Here is a 17,780-nt window from a genome sequence, read left to right on the forward strand (position 1 = left end):
TTATTAAGACATCCTAATATCAATATTTTCAGATATTTCTAAAAATATCTTCACATATTAAGAAGATTAAAAAAGATCTATGGCAGGTCAGAGGAACATGTGAATGAGGCACCACTGCTTGGTATATTTTAGTTTTGGCAAGACCTTCTACAAGACAGTAACACTGCAGAAATGAAGGGACGAAGGGACTGTTGCAGTGAAAGGTAAATAGATTCAGGGTATTTCTGATGCTGTACCTGAGACAGTGATGCCTGTATCAGAGAATCAGCCATCTTTAGTTGCCTTACCATTATTGCTTGATCCTGGGACCAGTATTTCAGTGGTCCCTCTTGGCAGAACTGGTTCTAGGACAAAAACACCTTTCTTATTTTAATAGTAAAGACAACAGTACTCAGGGTGTTTGTAAGTTGAAAAGCTCCTTTACCAGCATTTAACATGATAGGGAGGGATTATTTCTGTGGATGTTTGTATGGAAACGAGGTGTTTTGTGTGTCTACTTGTCCTGTCCCCCCTTACAAACGACAAGCTGCCCCTGACAGCGTGACAAGGGTCTCTAAGATACTATCGGTGCTACTGTTTTTGTGGCACTAAGTGTTAAGCAGAAAAGGAAAGTCCAAAAAGTTGTATCATTAGCCTTGTTATTCTGGTGGTGTGGTGGTTCTGACCCACTACATGCCTTCACATCCTTGCTGGGGCACTCAAGACAGCCCCTGCCTGAGACAAACTGCTCTGGAGCTGCTTCTAGCTTCTTGCCCAGTGCCTTGCAAGGTGCTGAAGTTCTCCAACTCACCTCTGTACCCCATTCTTGAAAATCCAGGCAGGAATGTTTACTTTCATTTGGGCTAGGGCTAGCCTGAATGTCTGTCCTTGTGCTGGGAACCCATCACGCACGCAAACCCAAAGCCCCTGAAGTGGCTAGCTTCTATTTCTAGATGTGATGATCTGCCAAAGGCTTGGCGCTGGTTTGTTTATGTTTAATGTATTAAATCTGTCTCTGTGAATTTCTCTCTGACAGGCAGGCATGCCATGTTTGGGTGGTGTGTGTTTGAGCGGGCTCTGTTTCCAGACAAGCATTCCCCTCCTCCAGTATCCCCCCCAGTCCCACCACCCACTTAGCACATTTCCTTGTGGTTGGGAAAAGCAGCAAACTTCCACTGACAGCAAAGAGGACGGGGCTGGGAGGAACGGCAACGTCATCTGCCCCAAATGCTTGTAAGGGCAGAGAGGAGATGACAGAGTCCTGAGACAGGCCCCAGGGAACCCGGACTTCAGTCTGCTGCCTCGTTCCTTATTTATGCAGCTGCTCTTGGCCTGGGGCTGGGGCTGCTGCCTTGGTGTGTCCCACCTCTAGGTGGTGTGCAACCTCTAGGACTGATACATGCTACAAGTCGTGTGTGTGGTTCTATATGATTTTTGTGCCTGTATCAAATCTTACAATGCAATCCTTTATCAGGTATGGTGAGAAAAATGGGTGAGTAGTGTCCTGCACTCCAAGATACAGCCCTGTCTCCTTCCCCAGGCTGTCTGTCCCCTCCACAATAGATATGGCACCGCCAGCTCCCACCTGCTCCAGGCCCTCTTTGGCCTCAGGGTAAAGCCTTGTTGGCCTTTCCCAACAAAATCAAAGCCTGCTGATACCTAATGGAATTCAGACTCGTACAGGTAAGCTGTCTTGGTCTGGTCATCCCAACCTGGTGGCCTCTCCCAAGCCATTTCTCTCCTCTGTGACTGCTGGGCACTTGCTCTGGTGGGAGGAGGAGGGGGGGGGACAGGGTTCACATTGCTGCAGGAGCAGCTGGAGGGCAGCGCTGCAGAAAAAATCCTGCCTGGGGCCTGGAGGCCTTTCAGGGAGCTCACGACTCCGCATACTCCAAGAAGAAAGAACAGCAGCCACCAAGAATGGCAGGATGGGCACAAAAGGTTCAGCAGCAAGCCAGCAGGAGCCTTTTTCTCAGGAGCAGCTTAAAGTCAGTGTTGTGTCTCAGTGCTGAATGTTGCACAGAGGACACAGGAACATGACCAAAGCAATCCTGGGAGCTTGTTTTCAGGTAGGAAAGAAGGAGCTAAAGACAGGCTCTCAGCTCTTACTCCGGCCTTGCAGGTCTCATTGTTCGTTGGCTCCTTGCAACACTCCCGTTGACATTCTGTGCTTCCTTTCTGGAAGCACAAACCCACTGTGGTTTATTTTCTTATGGTCTTACTATCTGATAATCTCCCCAGCTAGGAACAGACCTGAGGTATAACAGCAGGCTTTTGTGTAGCAGCCCAGTGTCTGCAATAGTTGCTGGATGACAGCAACAGATTGTCATTGATAGTGCAGAACGGGGCAGAGAGATCAGATAAGAGAGAGAGCTTCAAGGGCCGAAGAAGATGGTGAACTTGATATCTGAGCCTTTCGATGCCTGCGTATCATCTGTTATCACCAAGCCCGAGGCTTGGGGAGGCCAGGCAATGATAAGGGGTTCCTCAGCTGAGAAAGGTGCTCTTGACAGACAGGCATCTTCTCCTGTGGAAGAGCAAGGACAGGCATGTAACCACATGTCTCTCCCTTCTGGGGCTCGTACAGGACCTGGCACAAACAGGACCATAGTGCTAGTAAGGTATTTCGGGGATATTCTGGAAGAGACTGTTCTGACTGCAGTCCTTACTGGAGTTAGCTGTTCATCTCAGATGAATGCTCAGGTCTAAAAACAGACAAGGGTATTTCTAAGAGCTAGTGAGTATTTTCTATTTATTAGATGATCCAGCAGGTTTACTAGTGAACTGACCATCGAGCAAGACATGTGCCTACCTCAAAGAGCTGAAGTGACAGACAAACATTTAGCCAAGTAATATGGAAGAAACTTCATTCTACAAATGTGTACAAATGTTTGGTAAATAACATATGCAGAGCAAAGACTCTCAGGCAATGTCTGCTTTAGGAAAATGTATGGTATTAGATAATGTCCTCAGTAATCTTAGTCTTAGTCAGCCAGCAGAGTTGTCAATTCTTATGTACTGAAGAGGTTACTCATGCAGTGTATCTTGCTGATGAACATGCAGTACCATTTTCCAGTACAGGTGTGGCTGTATGTAGAAGACCGTATAAATAGAAATCCCAATTAATACAACTCTTTGGGAGCCAGGAAGTATTGCCTATAGATCCCACTAGTAGAACAAAGGGTGAATAAAATCTTAGTTACAAGACCAGGAAGGACAGAAGTGTTTTTGCTGGTAGAAGTCTTTATTGAAAAGTCCTACTATGGAAAAACTTCTATGCAACCTCTGGGACTGATACATGATAGAAGTCATTTGTGGGATTTTATGTAATTTTGGAGCATGTACTGAGTCTTAAAAGGCCATCCTTTATCATGTACAGAGAGAAAAATGGGTGAACAGTGTCAGCACATCAGACCCCAGCCAACATTGACCAAGCCAGACAAGGAAGGGGGGTGAACCCAAGAATGTCACCCCAAGCCTCATGCCTGCAATACTGGTGCTCTTCTTGTGTATCTGACCCGAGTTTTCTCTTGGTATCTGGCTAAGAGGACCACAAGCCAAAGTGGTAAGAGCTCTGAGGGAAGTTTCTTACGACACAGAGCACTGCCAAAGCTGCAGATTGATGTGAGATGGTTTTGGATTAAGACTTTTATATACTGAAGATATCATTAAAAAGTCAGCATGGTACCTTTTAATACCTCGTTTTGTATTAAATAAAGTTGCAGTAGTGGAGCAGCAGAAATCAATGTGAGACACTAAGGAAAGGAAAGGTTGTTTTATTTTAAACCACACTGGTTTCACTTATCCAGACTAGAACTCTCATAACTACATATTCAGAAACACCAAGATGCATTTATTCATACAATTTGGTTTATTTTAAATGACACAGAAGATGCAGGACAAGGGCTTTGGAGTCTTCATTTATGTCTCCCACATTTGTCTTAGTTTGGCCACCATATGTTCATTTTAGATGCATCTCCTGCATCCTTGAAGGGTTGGCAGTAGTTGTCGTCTTTCATCTCTTTATCTTTCCCCACCTCTGAGTACCATAAGGTCTCACTGTTTTTTGCCTCCTTATCTAGGTATCTCATGGCTCTGTCATGTCCTTTTTCTTAACACCATCACCTCTGATGGTTTGATTTTGGCCCTTTTTAAGTCTTAAGTATGCTTTCTCCCTTGTTTTAGTATATGTCATGTTTTAGACCTTTTTTTTTTTTTTTTTTTTTTTTTTTTCCCAATCTTGGTATCTAGAGGTTCTGTATGTCAAATGCTGGGAAATTCATGATCTGATATTCTAGGTGCCATCAATATGTGCTGTTCTTGTAGACCTTCTGTCTTTCTTCCTAGCACTTCCACACCCAGAGCTCTCCTTCCATTTATGCCAGTCTTATTGTTTTTATTACAATTTAAAGGAAATTATGATCACCAGTGATAAAGACGTTATCCCTGGTAAAGTAGTGAATTCTGGATCCAGTGCCATTGGAGGAAAAAGAAAAAAATAATTGAAAACCGATAAAAATTGATCTGTCATTCCTTCCCCTTTTAAAATTATTTCCTGCTTTATGAGAAGATGTTTCTTGATAAAAATAAACAGTTGTCAAATTTCATACAAATCATAAACATGTCTCCAAAACAGTACGTTAAATTCATTACTATGGAAGATCATCAAGTCAAATGACTTGGCTAATGTGTGATGTTAGGAACATTAATATAATTTGTAGTTATGCTCTGGAAGATAAGAATAACTGCATTTAGTGCTTCAAGGAATAAGGAAGCCTTTCTTCTCACCACAAACAGTATTTCACAATTAGCTGGGTATCATGGATTTCCCCCCATTCCTTTCATCTTCCTTTGAAGCCTATCAGACATTGACAACAAACAGAGGTGAAGATCAGGTCTTGGTGTGCCACAGAAAATGTTATTTGCTTACTAAAGACAAAATCTATACTATAGATACTGAACCTGAGACAGAACAAAGAGACATATATAGCATGACAATTGTGCTTGTAAATATTTTAGTGGCTTCCTGCGTTCAAGAGAGCACAGAAATGTTTAAGTCTAATCTTGGTCTCACAAGGACATGCAGATTTTGGATCTAAGATGATGTCTAAGATCATTGATTAAAAAAGAGACAATATTGTTCTTTATTATTTACCAGATGGATGAGCAGAGTGAAACCGCAGCTACTTTCTTATCACACTGTACGTCTGGACAGGAAATAAGGCGGGTAAATCTCCTGTGATCCCCAGGAATGAATCATGTCAGGGCATTTATGTGCTCATGCGGTGAAGCAAAAGGGTTGCAGGTGGAAAAGGAGAAGAGATTGCTGCAAACCAGAAGCACGCTCTGTTTTTACAGTCAGAGTTCAAACTTTTTGTTTGCTCAGTTTTTTATAGGATACTGGAAGTACAAGCAATTTTAGTTACTTGTATGGATTATTTAATCCCTGCACAGGAGCCTCTGCCAAATTTCTCAACATCCAAATAATATTAACAATATCCTTCTTTCCCAGACAGCAAAAGAAATAGGCTGATTAGTGCATATGGACATGTGTGGGTGGGTAGGTGGGTGGGGGTAGTGTGGGGTGAAGCCAAAGGAAGCAACAGAATTATATCTTAGTCCTGAATGTTTTATATGTTTTGCTTGCTTTATCCAGTGAATTAAATAACCTTGGTTTGGCTTCTGTGAAATTCTGGTCTTCTCTGCTCATGAACTTCCTGTTACCAGAAATCTTTTCTCATTGTTTCAGAACACAGCTGTTCTGGGAAGCCCTGGCCAAACACAGCGAGTCAGTCTTAGAGGTAACTAAATGAAATCCCATGGAAAGTGCTGAGTATTGGAGTCAAAGGCTTGAGCCAGGCTAATTTTTTTGCAGCAAGCAGAAATGGAGAGTAATGACTTCCCATTGAGCTGTACTGCTGACCCCAAATGCTCCTGTATTTATACTGGGTTTCATTTTGAAGTCTGATGGATTACAAGGAGTAATTTCAAAGATCACAGCTCCATAGACCATGGCTATGAAGTTGTATCTGGACACTATTCTTTGAATCACAATAGATTAAAGATTTGTCCCGAACAAAAGAATACAGCAGCTAGAAAAAGAGAAGAAAAGAAAAGAAAAGAAAAGAAAAGAAAAGAAAAGAAAAGAAAAGAAAAGAAAAGAAAAGAAAAGAAAAGAAAAGAAAAGAAAAGAAAACAACGACAACGACAACAAAACAATCTACCAACCAACCAACCAGTCATCCAGACAAATCCCACAGCTGACAAATTGGAAATCTCTCTTTACGGTAGTGCAAATTCTGTAGGACACTGCAGGTGAAAGAATATTTATCATCTCACCCTCTGGATTTGCTTGAAGGGGAAGGAACTGGGCCTTTTCATGCTGCTTAATTTCAGTCCTGCTCCTTTGGTACTGGAATACTGAGCAACCAGTCATCCCAGACTTAAGTGACATCCATCAGGTTGAATGTGCAGGTGTGCTTCATGTACATGGGCAGGAGAAGATCACTGAAAGGCATCATGTACGATTTAAAGAAGAGTTTCTAAAATGTACCCCAGCCCAAAACTTTGGAGGAAGCATCTAAGAAAATAGCTATGAGCTGGCATGGGAACTTTCCACTTCCATATGAGACAGATGCTACCTGTAAGCTTCAGATGGTAGTTTCTAAGGTGGTCCTATGATTACATATGACATATATTTGCTTCATTAGAAGAAATTTTAGTCATAACTAATAGGTGTTTTCCCACTAGAAACTTTTCTTTTTGCACAAAGCTGTAATGCTGATGACAAGATTCTTCACAGGGGAAAGGTAGAAACAGATTTCAAATATATGGGCTTAAATATTTTTGGAAAAAAAAAATAAAACACACTTAATTCTTATAAAATTACTCATTTCTCCCCACCCCTCCACTGAAATGGAAATAAATCACTTCAGTTACTTTGAAACAAAAATTGTTTGATTGCTGTGAAACTAGGTTTCTCATACTTATGTGTACCTTATTTCTTTTAATCTCTGGGGCTTTTTAAATCTAGTTTTGAAATGCTTAAATGTATGTTTTTCCCAGATTGGAAAAAATGACTTTTGAACTAGATTTAGGGTTAATATCGGGTAGCTGAGTGAGTTTGCTGCCAGAGCTAGCACACGTCCAGATATGTATATCAAGTTCTCTAAATGTCTGAAATGTGTTCCATTTATTTTTATTTCATAGTCTTTTGACTAGCCCCTGTGTTTAAAAAAAATATCTCCCTTTCTAAAGCTTAGTGTCTGTGTGCTAGTTTTCAGCACGATTTATTTTATGAGGTTGTTGACTTTAATTATATCGTGAATACTCGGACACTGTTACTTAGTGGCTCATTTATACTTGCTTCTTGGATCTGTTCCTAGGTATTACTTAGGACTAAATGAAAAAGTAAAAATAAAGTCTTGTTTTCTCATGTGCTGTAGAACTAGTTGTTCCAAAAAGCACTTGTTTATCATGTTGAGAAATCGCTAAGCCATAGCCCATGTGGTGGTTGACTAACTTAAATCCTGAAACATCAGAGCAAGCTTGGGAAGGGCTCTCCAGGTCAGTGAGTTCAGTCACTTGATACTCTGGGCAACCTGGATTTGGAAATCTCTGCCATGGAGCTGATGGAGTTTATTCCCTTGCTGTGGTCAGTGCTCAGTGAGTGATTCTGCCGAAGCCTTCCTAGAGGTATAAAAGCTGGACACTCAGTGTGCTGGGCACTTGTGGGGGGTGATTTTCAGTCACCCCCAAAATGACAGATCTTTTTGCCATCACCTGTGGGAGTCACTGAGCCTCTCCTTGTTGACCACAAGGCTTTTACAGCAGGAAAATAGACTGGTAATTAGGTTTTATTTCCAGTACACCCCTAGGGTTGTTTCAGAGCCTACAGCTATCATGGTTAGGAAACGTCCCATTTCAAGCCCCCATGTCTTCAGGGACATAAACAATACCCATGTGTTTTTGTTCAAGTACTGTCCCTTGGCTTTAATAATTCTACCTCCCTAGTGCTTATCACAACACATTCATAGACAGCAAATTATATCCCTTCATTAGCTCAATGAGCTTTTTTTTTTTTTTTTTTTTTTTTTTCCTTAACAGCATTGTTTACATCATTGTCATTTATTTCCATGTGAGTTCTTCCCTGAATACAAGTGACTTGGCCCATACAGAGGACTCCTTCTGAGGCCTCATTGGTATCCTAAACAAGTGGTGCTAACAGTTCAGTTGCCCATCTCTGCTGGTAGATTCTCAGCAGATGTCTCAGAATCACCATTCTGAAATCACCTTTTTGCTGTTGGTTCATAAGGGTTTTTTGTTTGTTTGTTTGTTTGTTTGCTTTTTCCTAGCTTATGAGCTCTTAGTTTGCAGCAGGATTTTCTTTCTGCTAATCCCCTTGGAAGACCTTGCATTTGTGCTATTTCATGTTACCCTGTTTCTGTTACTCCAGCTCTCAAGGCCATCTTTTTCCTCCTGCAGGACCTCTCAGGCATCCCTTCCACTGATATTGCTTTATTGCTTTGTGTTATCAAAAAACTTCATTGAGAAAGTATTCCCTTTCTGAGCAAATCATTAACTGAAGTATTCAGTTAAGCTAATCCCAAGAGGAATTCAAATGGTAATTTCTCAACATTTCTCTTTTCCACTGCTCAAACTTCTGTCTCATTTGTCTGCTTCCTTGCCATCTCACACTTATGGCTTCAGCATCCATTTCCTCCAACGTAACTAAGAATTTGCCAGATGGCACTGTGGCCAAAGCTTTCCTGATACCAAGACATATGGGAACAAACAGATCTTCCGTGTCCTTATTTCTCTCAGGGTTCTGCACAACACAGGGGCAAATATTCAGCTGTCCCTGGAAGGTGGTAGAAGAGGAGGCAAGAAGTGTTCTGCTCTTTACACTGCTTTTCAAATACGGCTCAGGGCAATGCCCCTACACCCTGAAGACTTCTGGGGAACATTTTACCAGAATGTACCATTCCTCCCCTGTCCTTGGAGGAATGAAATAAGTAAACAGATCTCTGTCATATCAGAGATCAGGGCAGAGCTTTCATCTCTGGAAGTGTATGTGTGCTGAACTCAATATGTAATAACCAGACCCAACACTGGTCACAAGGACTATGTATTGACCATCCCTAAAACTCTGCAAGCTGTCTCTGGAAATAATGGTATGACTCCAGTCCAGCCATTTCCATGTCAGGTTGCAGTTCTCAGGCTCTGAGAGCCAAGAGCTGCTTGTGCAAGGACACGTGATGTGGTACCTTTGAGCCACCGGTAGGTCTGAACTTTCCTCGGTCAAAATCATCAAGTGCTGTAGGAGCTATAGGTCCTGCCCTTGGACAAGAGCCTTTGGGAACCAGGCAAAAATACATAGATCAAAGATGTATGTGCTAACTGTGAGGTAACAAAGTGTCCTACAAAAGTGCAGCAAACCCAACTCAGTCCCAGACAATCAGTGGTAACTCCACAGTTATGCTGGTATTTTCTTTTTGCAACCAAGGCGCTAAGTCAGGTCATACTTGATCTTTTCCTGAACCAAACCAGCCACAGCCACCAGCTGTTTGGTCAGTGAATAGACGCGATGTGTTTTCTTTCTTAACCTCATGACTACTGATTCTGCAGCTGCTTATCTCCTCCATCTCAGGTCTCCTGAGCTTAGCCCTTCAGGTTGTGCCTACCCTTACTTAGGGACTGGACCTGCCAGCACCCCCACTGGGCATACCGGGGGTTGATCTTGGTTGAGCAAGGGACCACTGCCCCAGTGAGATGTGTGTGTATGCTCCTGGCCTGGGTACCTCAGGCACAGTCAGAGCCAGGAGCCCAGGAACCCAACAGCCCACCGAGCTGGGCATGTCCTGGGTTGTCCAGCGGGCTGTCCAGCACTGCTGTGGGTCTGGAAGAGGGGACATCAGGCAGCCACAAAAGGAACATGAAAGGAGACAGGCGAGGGCCTCCTGGACTTGTGCTCGCCATGGAAGAGCGGGTGGCCTAGCCATCAGTGTGGCTCTGAACAGAGTGTGGAGGGGGCAGAAGATGGGGGGCATCAGGCTGCAAAGGGGAAGACTGAGCTTGTCCTTGGACCTCTGCCCACTCACTGCTCCCGGGCACAGAAAAGCAGCCTGGTTGTGGCTGTGCCCCACTGGCCCTTGGTGCCTGTTCTGGCTCTCTCCTCTTCCCCCTTGGCTCAGTTCCTTGAGGTTTTTGTTTCCTGGCTGTGGGCAGAAGGTGTTTTTGACTGAGAAGGTGGAAGCTTGGGGGTGGATCGGGAGTGGGAGACAGAAGAGGGGCGGAGTCATTCATCAATGCTAATAAATAAAAGGTCCCTCTCCTTCAGTACAGGGTCCAGGACGCCGGGAGAGCTGCCCCCTCAGACGAGCTGCAGGCTGGCCAGGAAGGACGGCTTAGTGAGTATGCAGGGACCGCCTTACTTTTACTGGATGGCTTCTTATTATTAATGCCTTGCTGGTACTTCACAGCTGCAAAATGTTAGGAGTGATTGCTATGGCATGTGTGACATCGTGGTTCTCCGCTCCAGCAGGAGACAGGCCAGAGGGCTGCTTTTCTGATCTCCCCTTTTGGGGGAGACTGTGGAAATCTCCCTGGTGTTTGCAGGCAGTTTATTCTACCTCCTCTTTCTGTATTTCCAACCAGTGGATGCTTATAGAAAGCAGGAGGATTGAGCTCCCTGTACTTTGTGGTGTGCTATCTCTGGGGCAGCATGCTGATTCTGGAGAGGAGAGATGTGTGCTGAAGAATCAAGAGTGCAGGGGGAGTCAAGGGGCAGTGTTTCTTTACAAGGGAATGTGTTCCCTGAAGTCAATTTGTTGGTATAGAGCTGTGTAGTCAGCAATTTCTTTCATCTCTTAGAAAATGCATTGCTTCTGTGGCGAAAAGTGAAATGTTTGGGTTAAAGTGGTGCTTGAGGCATTTCTGCTGTGATGATGGCAGGGGATGCTCCAGGTGTACTGGGATCAGTGAGTTTCTGAAATGGGAGTGGTCTTCCAGTGAGAAGGCTCTGCCCTGAGTGCAGATAGGTAAATAAAGAGGGGTTTGCTGGAAAGTCTGCCGGAGTTTCCCACTGTGCAGCCTCACCTTCATTCCACAGCATTCCCAGCATCTTCCTTCCTGTGCCTCACTGCTTTCCCGCTGGGCTCGATCCCTCAAACCTCCCTTCCTTGGCAGTTCCGATGAGCTGTCACAGTGTACAAAACATTCAGGAAACCTATAAAATCCACATTCAATACCAACTCCAAAACCCTGGACTCTAAGGAATGAAAACAATCCCAGAGAAGAGAATTCACTTAAAGAGACCAGAGTGGGACAGGGCACAGAGGGACAGGAGAAAAGTCTTAGTTCTGTGACCCTGTGACTAAAACAGACTTTTTTTTTCTGTCACCGCACAACCTAGTTTTCCTCCTCATCTTAGGCTAAGCACTGAACAGGCAGGATGTGGATGGTATGGGGGACATTGATGGTGAAGGACTGAGCTGCTCTCTGTGTGGGGTGGAATAGCGAGGAAGAAAAACAATTCTTTCTGTTTGGCCTGAAGCTGAAGGCCCTGCTCAGTTCATCTCCCAGAGAGCACAGGCTTCAGGCAGAGAGCATGAGTTTGGCATTGAAAAGGCAAAGGTAATCTTTGCTCTTCACCTTTTTTACACCTGGTCTCCCCTGCTTTCAGGAAGATGTCTCTTGGCAGAGGGGCAGCGTAGGGGCAGGAGCACAGCGAGGACCTGCAGAGATAGAGTTATGGGTGGTGCTGCTGATGTTGTCCCAATACAAAGCTCATGATCCCTCCAGCAGAAGGGATCCTTCTGTGTTGCTGCTTGTCACTTCTGGAGCAGGAAAGCAGGAGGTGGGAGGGGGCTTGGATTCCTGCTCTGGCAGCTGGCAGGCTGGGAGGGCGGTGGGGCCAGCTGGAGGAAGGGGGGCTGAGTGGGGAGGAAGCATCTGAAGCCGTACTCTCCATGTCTCCACCAGCAGAGCTGATAGAACAGTCTGGGCTGTGTTTCCAGACAGCATGGCGAGGGCAGAGAGGGCAGATCAGAGGAAAAATTAGAAAGGCAAACATGTACATCTGGGATCAGCATACGCCTCTCCCTGCAGGCCCCCCGGCAGCCCCTGGAACGCCTTCTACTTGCACAGGCCAGGTTTCTGAGTGCAAGGGACATGCTTGCCTGTGAACTGTGCCCCCCGCCCTGAACTGAGAGAGGAAGGGGGCATGCCCCCTCCTTCCCAAAACCTGATTCAGTCTGCTAATAGTGAATATTTTGTAATAGCTCCATGAGTGTGTACCAGCCAGACATCGCCTTCCCCAGGTTCTTTCTGGGCCCCATCCTGGTTCTGTTTTCATAATAAACATTCCACTGCTAATTTTGCAGGCAGCCCAGGATCTCTGGCTGCCCTCTGTGGGAAGAGAGCGAGACACAACAAGGAAGACGGAGTGAGGGAGCCCTCCCTGCACTTGCACAATGCGTACTCTCATCATCCTGACACTCCTGGCTACCTTGATCATGGCCGCTACTTGCTATGGTAGGTGATCGTTTTTATGGGGTAGAGCAACAGCTCCAAAGTTGCAGACATCTCTGGATCTGTTTGGAATTTTTTATTCACCTTTGTTTTTTCTTTCCCTTTAACTCTGCTTTCCTGCCCTTGCTTCAGCCCTGCTCCAGAGCAGCCAGCTCCAGTCACCGTGTTTTGCAGTCCAGGATGCTTCAGCCCCTTCCACTCTGCTCCAGCTCACACTGCAGACTACTCCTCTGTTGTCTGGATCACAATAACAGGACTTGGAAGAGACTACATCATTTTTGAAATGGTCATTCCAACTTATAGTTACCTTGCAGGATGGCTGGGGGACACAGCTGATCACCAGAACAACTCTAAAGGCTGAGCCATACAGGGGTGCATAGGAGGTGCTCGGGCTGTGACCCACAGGCTATTTTGCAAGGCATAATTGCTAGCCTATTGCACACCAAGTCAAGACTTCTTCATTGTTAATGGGAGATCTCCCTTTCCCCTTTTGTAATATCAGCACCTTCCTCCTGTCAGGCATACAGATGAAGTTAAGATGCTATTTTATGCAAGAGTAGCACACTTCCCTGTGCTAATCCATTTCCTAGGCACACATGTAGGCTTTGAGGTTAAGCAACACTGTAGTGTCAAGAAAGTGAAGGAAAGAAATATGCTTGAGAATCACATACTGGAAGACCAAGTGGGACCCTTGAAGTCCTGGCTAGGACACCAGATAGCTCCATCCTGAACACATGAACGTTGTAAACTCCTCATATAAATACTACATGACACTACTGAACCCTTTCTTTCCCTCTTGAACAGGTGCCTTATAATCTGTTTTCTCTGATTTGTGTGTGCATGTTCTACTGATCTGTCGTGTGTGAGACTCTGCGAATCCTATGAATACAGTGTCTTACTCCTTTTTCCTCTTTCTTTCCCCAGAGTCCCATGAGAGCATGGAATCCCATGAGTATCTCAGTAAGACTGCTTTACTTTTTTTTTTTTTTAATTCAAAGTGTGCTGCAGACATCTCCAAGACTATTTCCTTGTGCTTTACTATGGGGATTAAATAGGCAGAACCACTCAGCTCAAAGAAATTGAATTTATTGGATGTCAGAGTTCAGAATGAATAGGAAGAGAGATAAAAAAGACTTCACGTGTTTGAGCACAAGTACATACCACTGTGCTTTGCAAAGAATGTAATAAGAATTGGAAAGCAAAGAGCAATGAACTTGGATGTCTGCTGCATGCACCTAAACCAGGTACTATAAAAGGTACTAGAAAAGGGCATTATTCAAAGAGCTCTGGGAGGAGTGTGGAAAGAGACAGTGACACTGGCTGTCCTTACTCAAAGACAGGGAGAACTGAACTCTCAGCACCTTGGAAGAAGCAGGTGGGTGTGTGGGCAGGAGGCATCTTTGTTCTGGATGAGAGTTAGTGTCACAGAAGCAGTGGGAGAAGGTGGAGAGCATCATTTAGGAACGAGCTATAGCCTGGAGAGGTTAGAGAACAGATGGATCAAAGCTAAAAAGAAATGAGACCATATGGGAGAAGGACTTCACAGAGCAGTGATTCAGAAGCACAAAGGCACAAGTGGGAGCCAGTGACAAAGACATCCCCAGACTCCTCAGTTCTGCAGTTGGACTGTGCTGCTTCTCAAAAAGGACAGAAGGGACCTTCAGACACTTCAGTTCGAAGTTTCCACACAGACCTTTTCTACTGCCTAACCATGGAGGCAGATAAACCTGTTCAGGCCCTTCCTGTTCCCACTTGTAGCTACACAGTCCTGCTGATTTTACTGAGTACACCCAGGCCTCCTGTGGTCTGCGCGGCTTGGCACCCAACCCTTGGCCAAGCTCCAGTCAGGGGGGCTGCAGCACCAGGCTCACAGTAGCTTTCCCTTGGGCACCCTGAGCTTCCATACAGGCTGCACAAGACATAGGGGGAGCCAGCAGAGTGCATGGTGGGGTGTATTAAGGGGTCCTGGGTTTCACTGTGAGGGGAGGGCAGAGAGAGAGGCTGTCACCAGTGTGGGAGATGGGCTTTCTGGAAATCAGGTCTCGTGAAAAGTGTTTATATACTCTGCAAACAAAACAAAACAGAACCTTGTCTTCTCAGATCCCTTCATCAACAGGCGAAGGGCCAACGGCTTCATGCAAACTGACATGAGACTAGAAGCTATTGCTCAGGAGAGGTATGTTGTGACCTCGGGGTACTGAGTGTGGGAGTGGAGAGAGGTTTCTCCTTGCCAAGCACAGGCTGGTAGCAGGGGAAGAAGCCATGGTGACTTCTGAGAAGCCTCAGCCCCTCCCTCAGCTTGAGGTGCCTGTCAAGTCCCCAGCCCTGGGAGAAGCCAAAGCTCAGGCAGCAGAGAGTGGGTCCTTGTGTTTGAGGACACGTCCTGTACTGGGAGGGCTCTGTTTAATTTGTCTGAAGGAAGCAGCAACAAAAGGAGAGAGAGTCAGTGTGGGATACCCAGAAAGTTCAATGTGAGATCTTGTTCCAGTCTTCAGGTCTCATGCAGGATTTGCATGACCTTTTCTAAATCACAAGGCCTTCTGTGGGCCTCCTTTCCTCATCTATAAAAGGCAGATACAGGCAGTTTTATGTCTCATGTGGGGCTTGTGACAATAAAAGTTGAGGCACAGAAATCCTCTCCTAAAGAGGAACTGAGGCAAACCCTCTCAGCAGCACCATGTTGTCCCCTTTGCAGGATGTTTCAGCTCTCTGCTTCATGCATGGGCTTAGGGAATAGTGAAATAGCCGGAGGGAGAAGGTTGGAAGCCTCCTCCTTCTGCACTAGGCTGAGGCAGGAGCCGAACCACCCTACTTAGCCCTGAAGTAAAATGTTACCTGGGGAGGCAAAACACTCCTGCTGTGCTCACATCAGTCCCTTGGGTGTGGTGAATACAGATGCTGGTATGCCATGGTCTAGGTAGCTTGGTGATGGGGGCTGGGGCTGGGCTCTTAATCCTGGTGTGGTGTTGTGGGGGGGAAAAAGGGCTGTAGACAGGTATTTAAGATGACAACACTTACCCCTCATCTATCCTACTTCTGCAGGATCAGGGAACGTAATAAGCCACCCCAGGAGCATCAGAGGGAGATCTGCGAAGACTACTACCCCTGCGAACTGTACGCTTCTCGCCATGGCTATGCTGCTGCTTACAGGCATTATTATGGGAGGAGGAGGACTAAGTAAAGGATGATGCGTCCCCACCCTGGGGCCTGGAGCCCAGGGTATCCTCCCAGAAAAAAGATATAGCTCTGAAACATATTCAGTTGCTTGTGTCCCTGTATGTTATCCTGCCTGCTGCTTCTCTCCCGTATAGCCGTGGATTCCTGCACAGTGTCGATTAGCGCTGAGCTGACATAGCAGAGATCAGAGAGAGTTCAGGATGTGGGTGGTTACTGCACAATAAATTGCTCCTTTGATACTATCTTCTCATGAGTCACAGTATTTTGGTGTGTAATTTTTCATGAAGAAGCTGAGTTTCCTTATCACAGAATCTGGTGCAGATTATGGAAACAAGTCACCACCACATGATCACATGAGGTTTGTAATGATCTACTGTGGTTTTGCTCCAGGGTCTAAAATCGAGATGCACTTTTTGAAAACGAAATCTATACCATCTTTTCTCAGTTGGGTAAATAAAATTCAGAAGGTGTCTGTTTAATCTTAAAGGCAAAAGTCAGTTGAGAGTTAGTGACAGAAAAAGCCTGTAAATGACATCTTACATGTATCTTTCCAGCTATCCTTTGGCTCTGGCATTTGGTGCTCCCATAGTGTGGTCCAGACTTAATTCATATTTCTGTTAGGAGTGCTGTTTTATCCCCTTTCTTCCACTTAGAATCATTCCAGACAACTTTCGCATTAACCCTTCACTTTGAAATATTATATGAAAATTACTATTATTTTTATTTCTTCAGCTAAAACCAAGATTGCAGGCATATATTCCCCTTGGCTCAGCACCTTGTTCTTGTTGAGTTAGAAAGTCAGCCTGAGGCAAATATATCTCCTTGTGTACTCTTTCTGTTCCCTCTTGTGTCACTCTGAACCCAGGAGGCAGAGGAGATTTGAGAGCCAAAGCATCAGCAAGTGACAAAAGAGGGACTTGTATCTGAGGAGAGATGGGGCAAGTACTCTACCACATGGCTAGGAGACTGTGTGATGGCTGCAGCCCCACAGGAGGAAGGGCTGGTGATAGTGGTGAGGGGCTGAAGGGAGGTAGTAGGGCTCCTCTTGGTAGCGCTGTGTCTTGCCACCCTGTCTGTCACCCCACTGGCACCAAGTAAGACAGCCTGACCCCATAGCTCTCACTCCTCTGCTCTGTTCTCTTTGCTTCTGAGGCAGAAGGATGCAGCCACAGCTCTTTGAACACCAATCGGTGTGGGTAGTTTAGGAGACATAAATCTTCTATTTCAGCTTGGCACAGCTTGTTCCAGTATGCACATCTTCAGTTTTCCTCAGGGACCTGCAAATTAGAGAAGTGGGAAAGATTCATGGCACACTATCAAAGGCGATGAGATATAAAGTATCAAGCTGCTGACTATTCTATGAAATTAAGTCTAGAGCCAAATCTACCTTCCACATTAGAAACATGCATCTTTTCAGAAATATACTTCAAGGCTTTGCCAGCTTGGCAGATGAGTTTTTGGAAAGAAAACAGATTTATTTATTTGAAAACACTTCTGATAGGAAACTCCACCCTTAAAGTTGCTTAAGTTTTGTCCAAAGGAAAAAGAGTGAGAGAGAAATGAGGATAGGGAAAAAAAAAAAAAAAAAAAAAGCTGTACAGATCAGGTATTTTTGCACCCTCACTTGTTCTGCATGTTCCCAAGTAGGTGAATCTTATGAACACCAACCAAAGCAAAACTTTCATACCCTAACAGTCAACAAGTCTGCAGTGTCTGGGTTTAACCTGACACTGTCACACCACCAAAACAGAAGGATCAGCACTAGTGTTGTCTGTGTCCAGAAATATCTGGCAATTTCAACCTCTGGTTTACCAGGATAAATAATGAATAATAGCAGAGGTTTCAGAGGGATTTTGTTAATGTAAGCAATAACCAAACATGTCTAAGAGACTACATGATGATTAAAAAGCTTGGGAAAAGCTGGGAAGAGAAATAAGGCTGTTTGAATAATCAGAATTCTGGATTTATATTCTTTCATGCTCTCTTTTGGAAGCACGGCTTTCTTAGAATACCCAGTAGTTTAGTATATTTATTTATTTCTAGAATGTTTCTTTTTAAGACACTTGTGCTGGATGTTTCTAGTATATGCATTC

At 44.8% G+C, this 17,780-nt stretch overlaps 1 protein-coding gene across 1 annotated transcript; it reads left to right on the forward strand.

Moving 5' to 3' along the window:
- Positions 1-10,327: 10,327 nt before the first annotated feature.
- MGP (matrix Gla protein) lies at positions 10,328-15,930 on the forward strand. The gene is made up of 5 exons (XM_084306432.1): positions 10,328-10,388; positions 12,363-12,513; positions 13,435-13,470; positions 14,611-14,686; positions 15,553-15,930. Exons 2-5 carry the CDS (start codon positions 12,453-12,455, stop codon positions 15,689-15,691), a joined length of 312 nt encoding a protein of 103 aa, XP_084162558.1. The 5' UTR covers positions 10,328-10,388; positions 12,363-12,452; the 3' UTR covers positions 15,692-15,930.
- The last annotated feature ends 1,850 nt before the right edge of the window (positions 15,931-17,780 follow it).

The sequence above is a fragment of the Netta rufina genome (genome assembly GCF_964035555.1).
Source record: "Netta rufina genome assembly, chromosome: 1".
Classification (NCBI taxonomy): domain Eukaryota; kingdom Metazoa; phylum Chordata; class Aves; order Anseriformes; family Anatidae; genus Netta; species Netta rufina.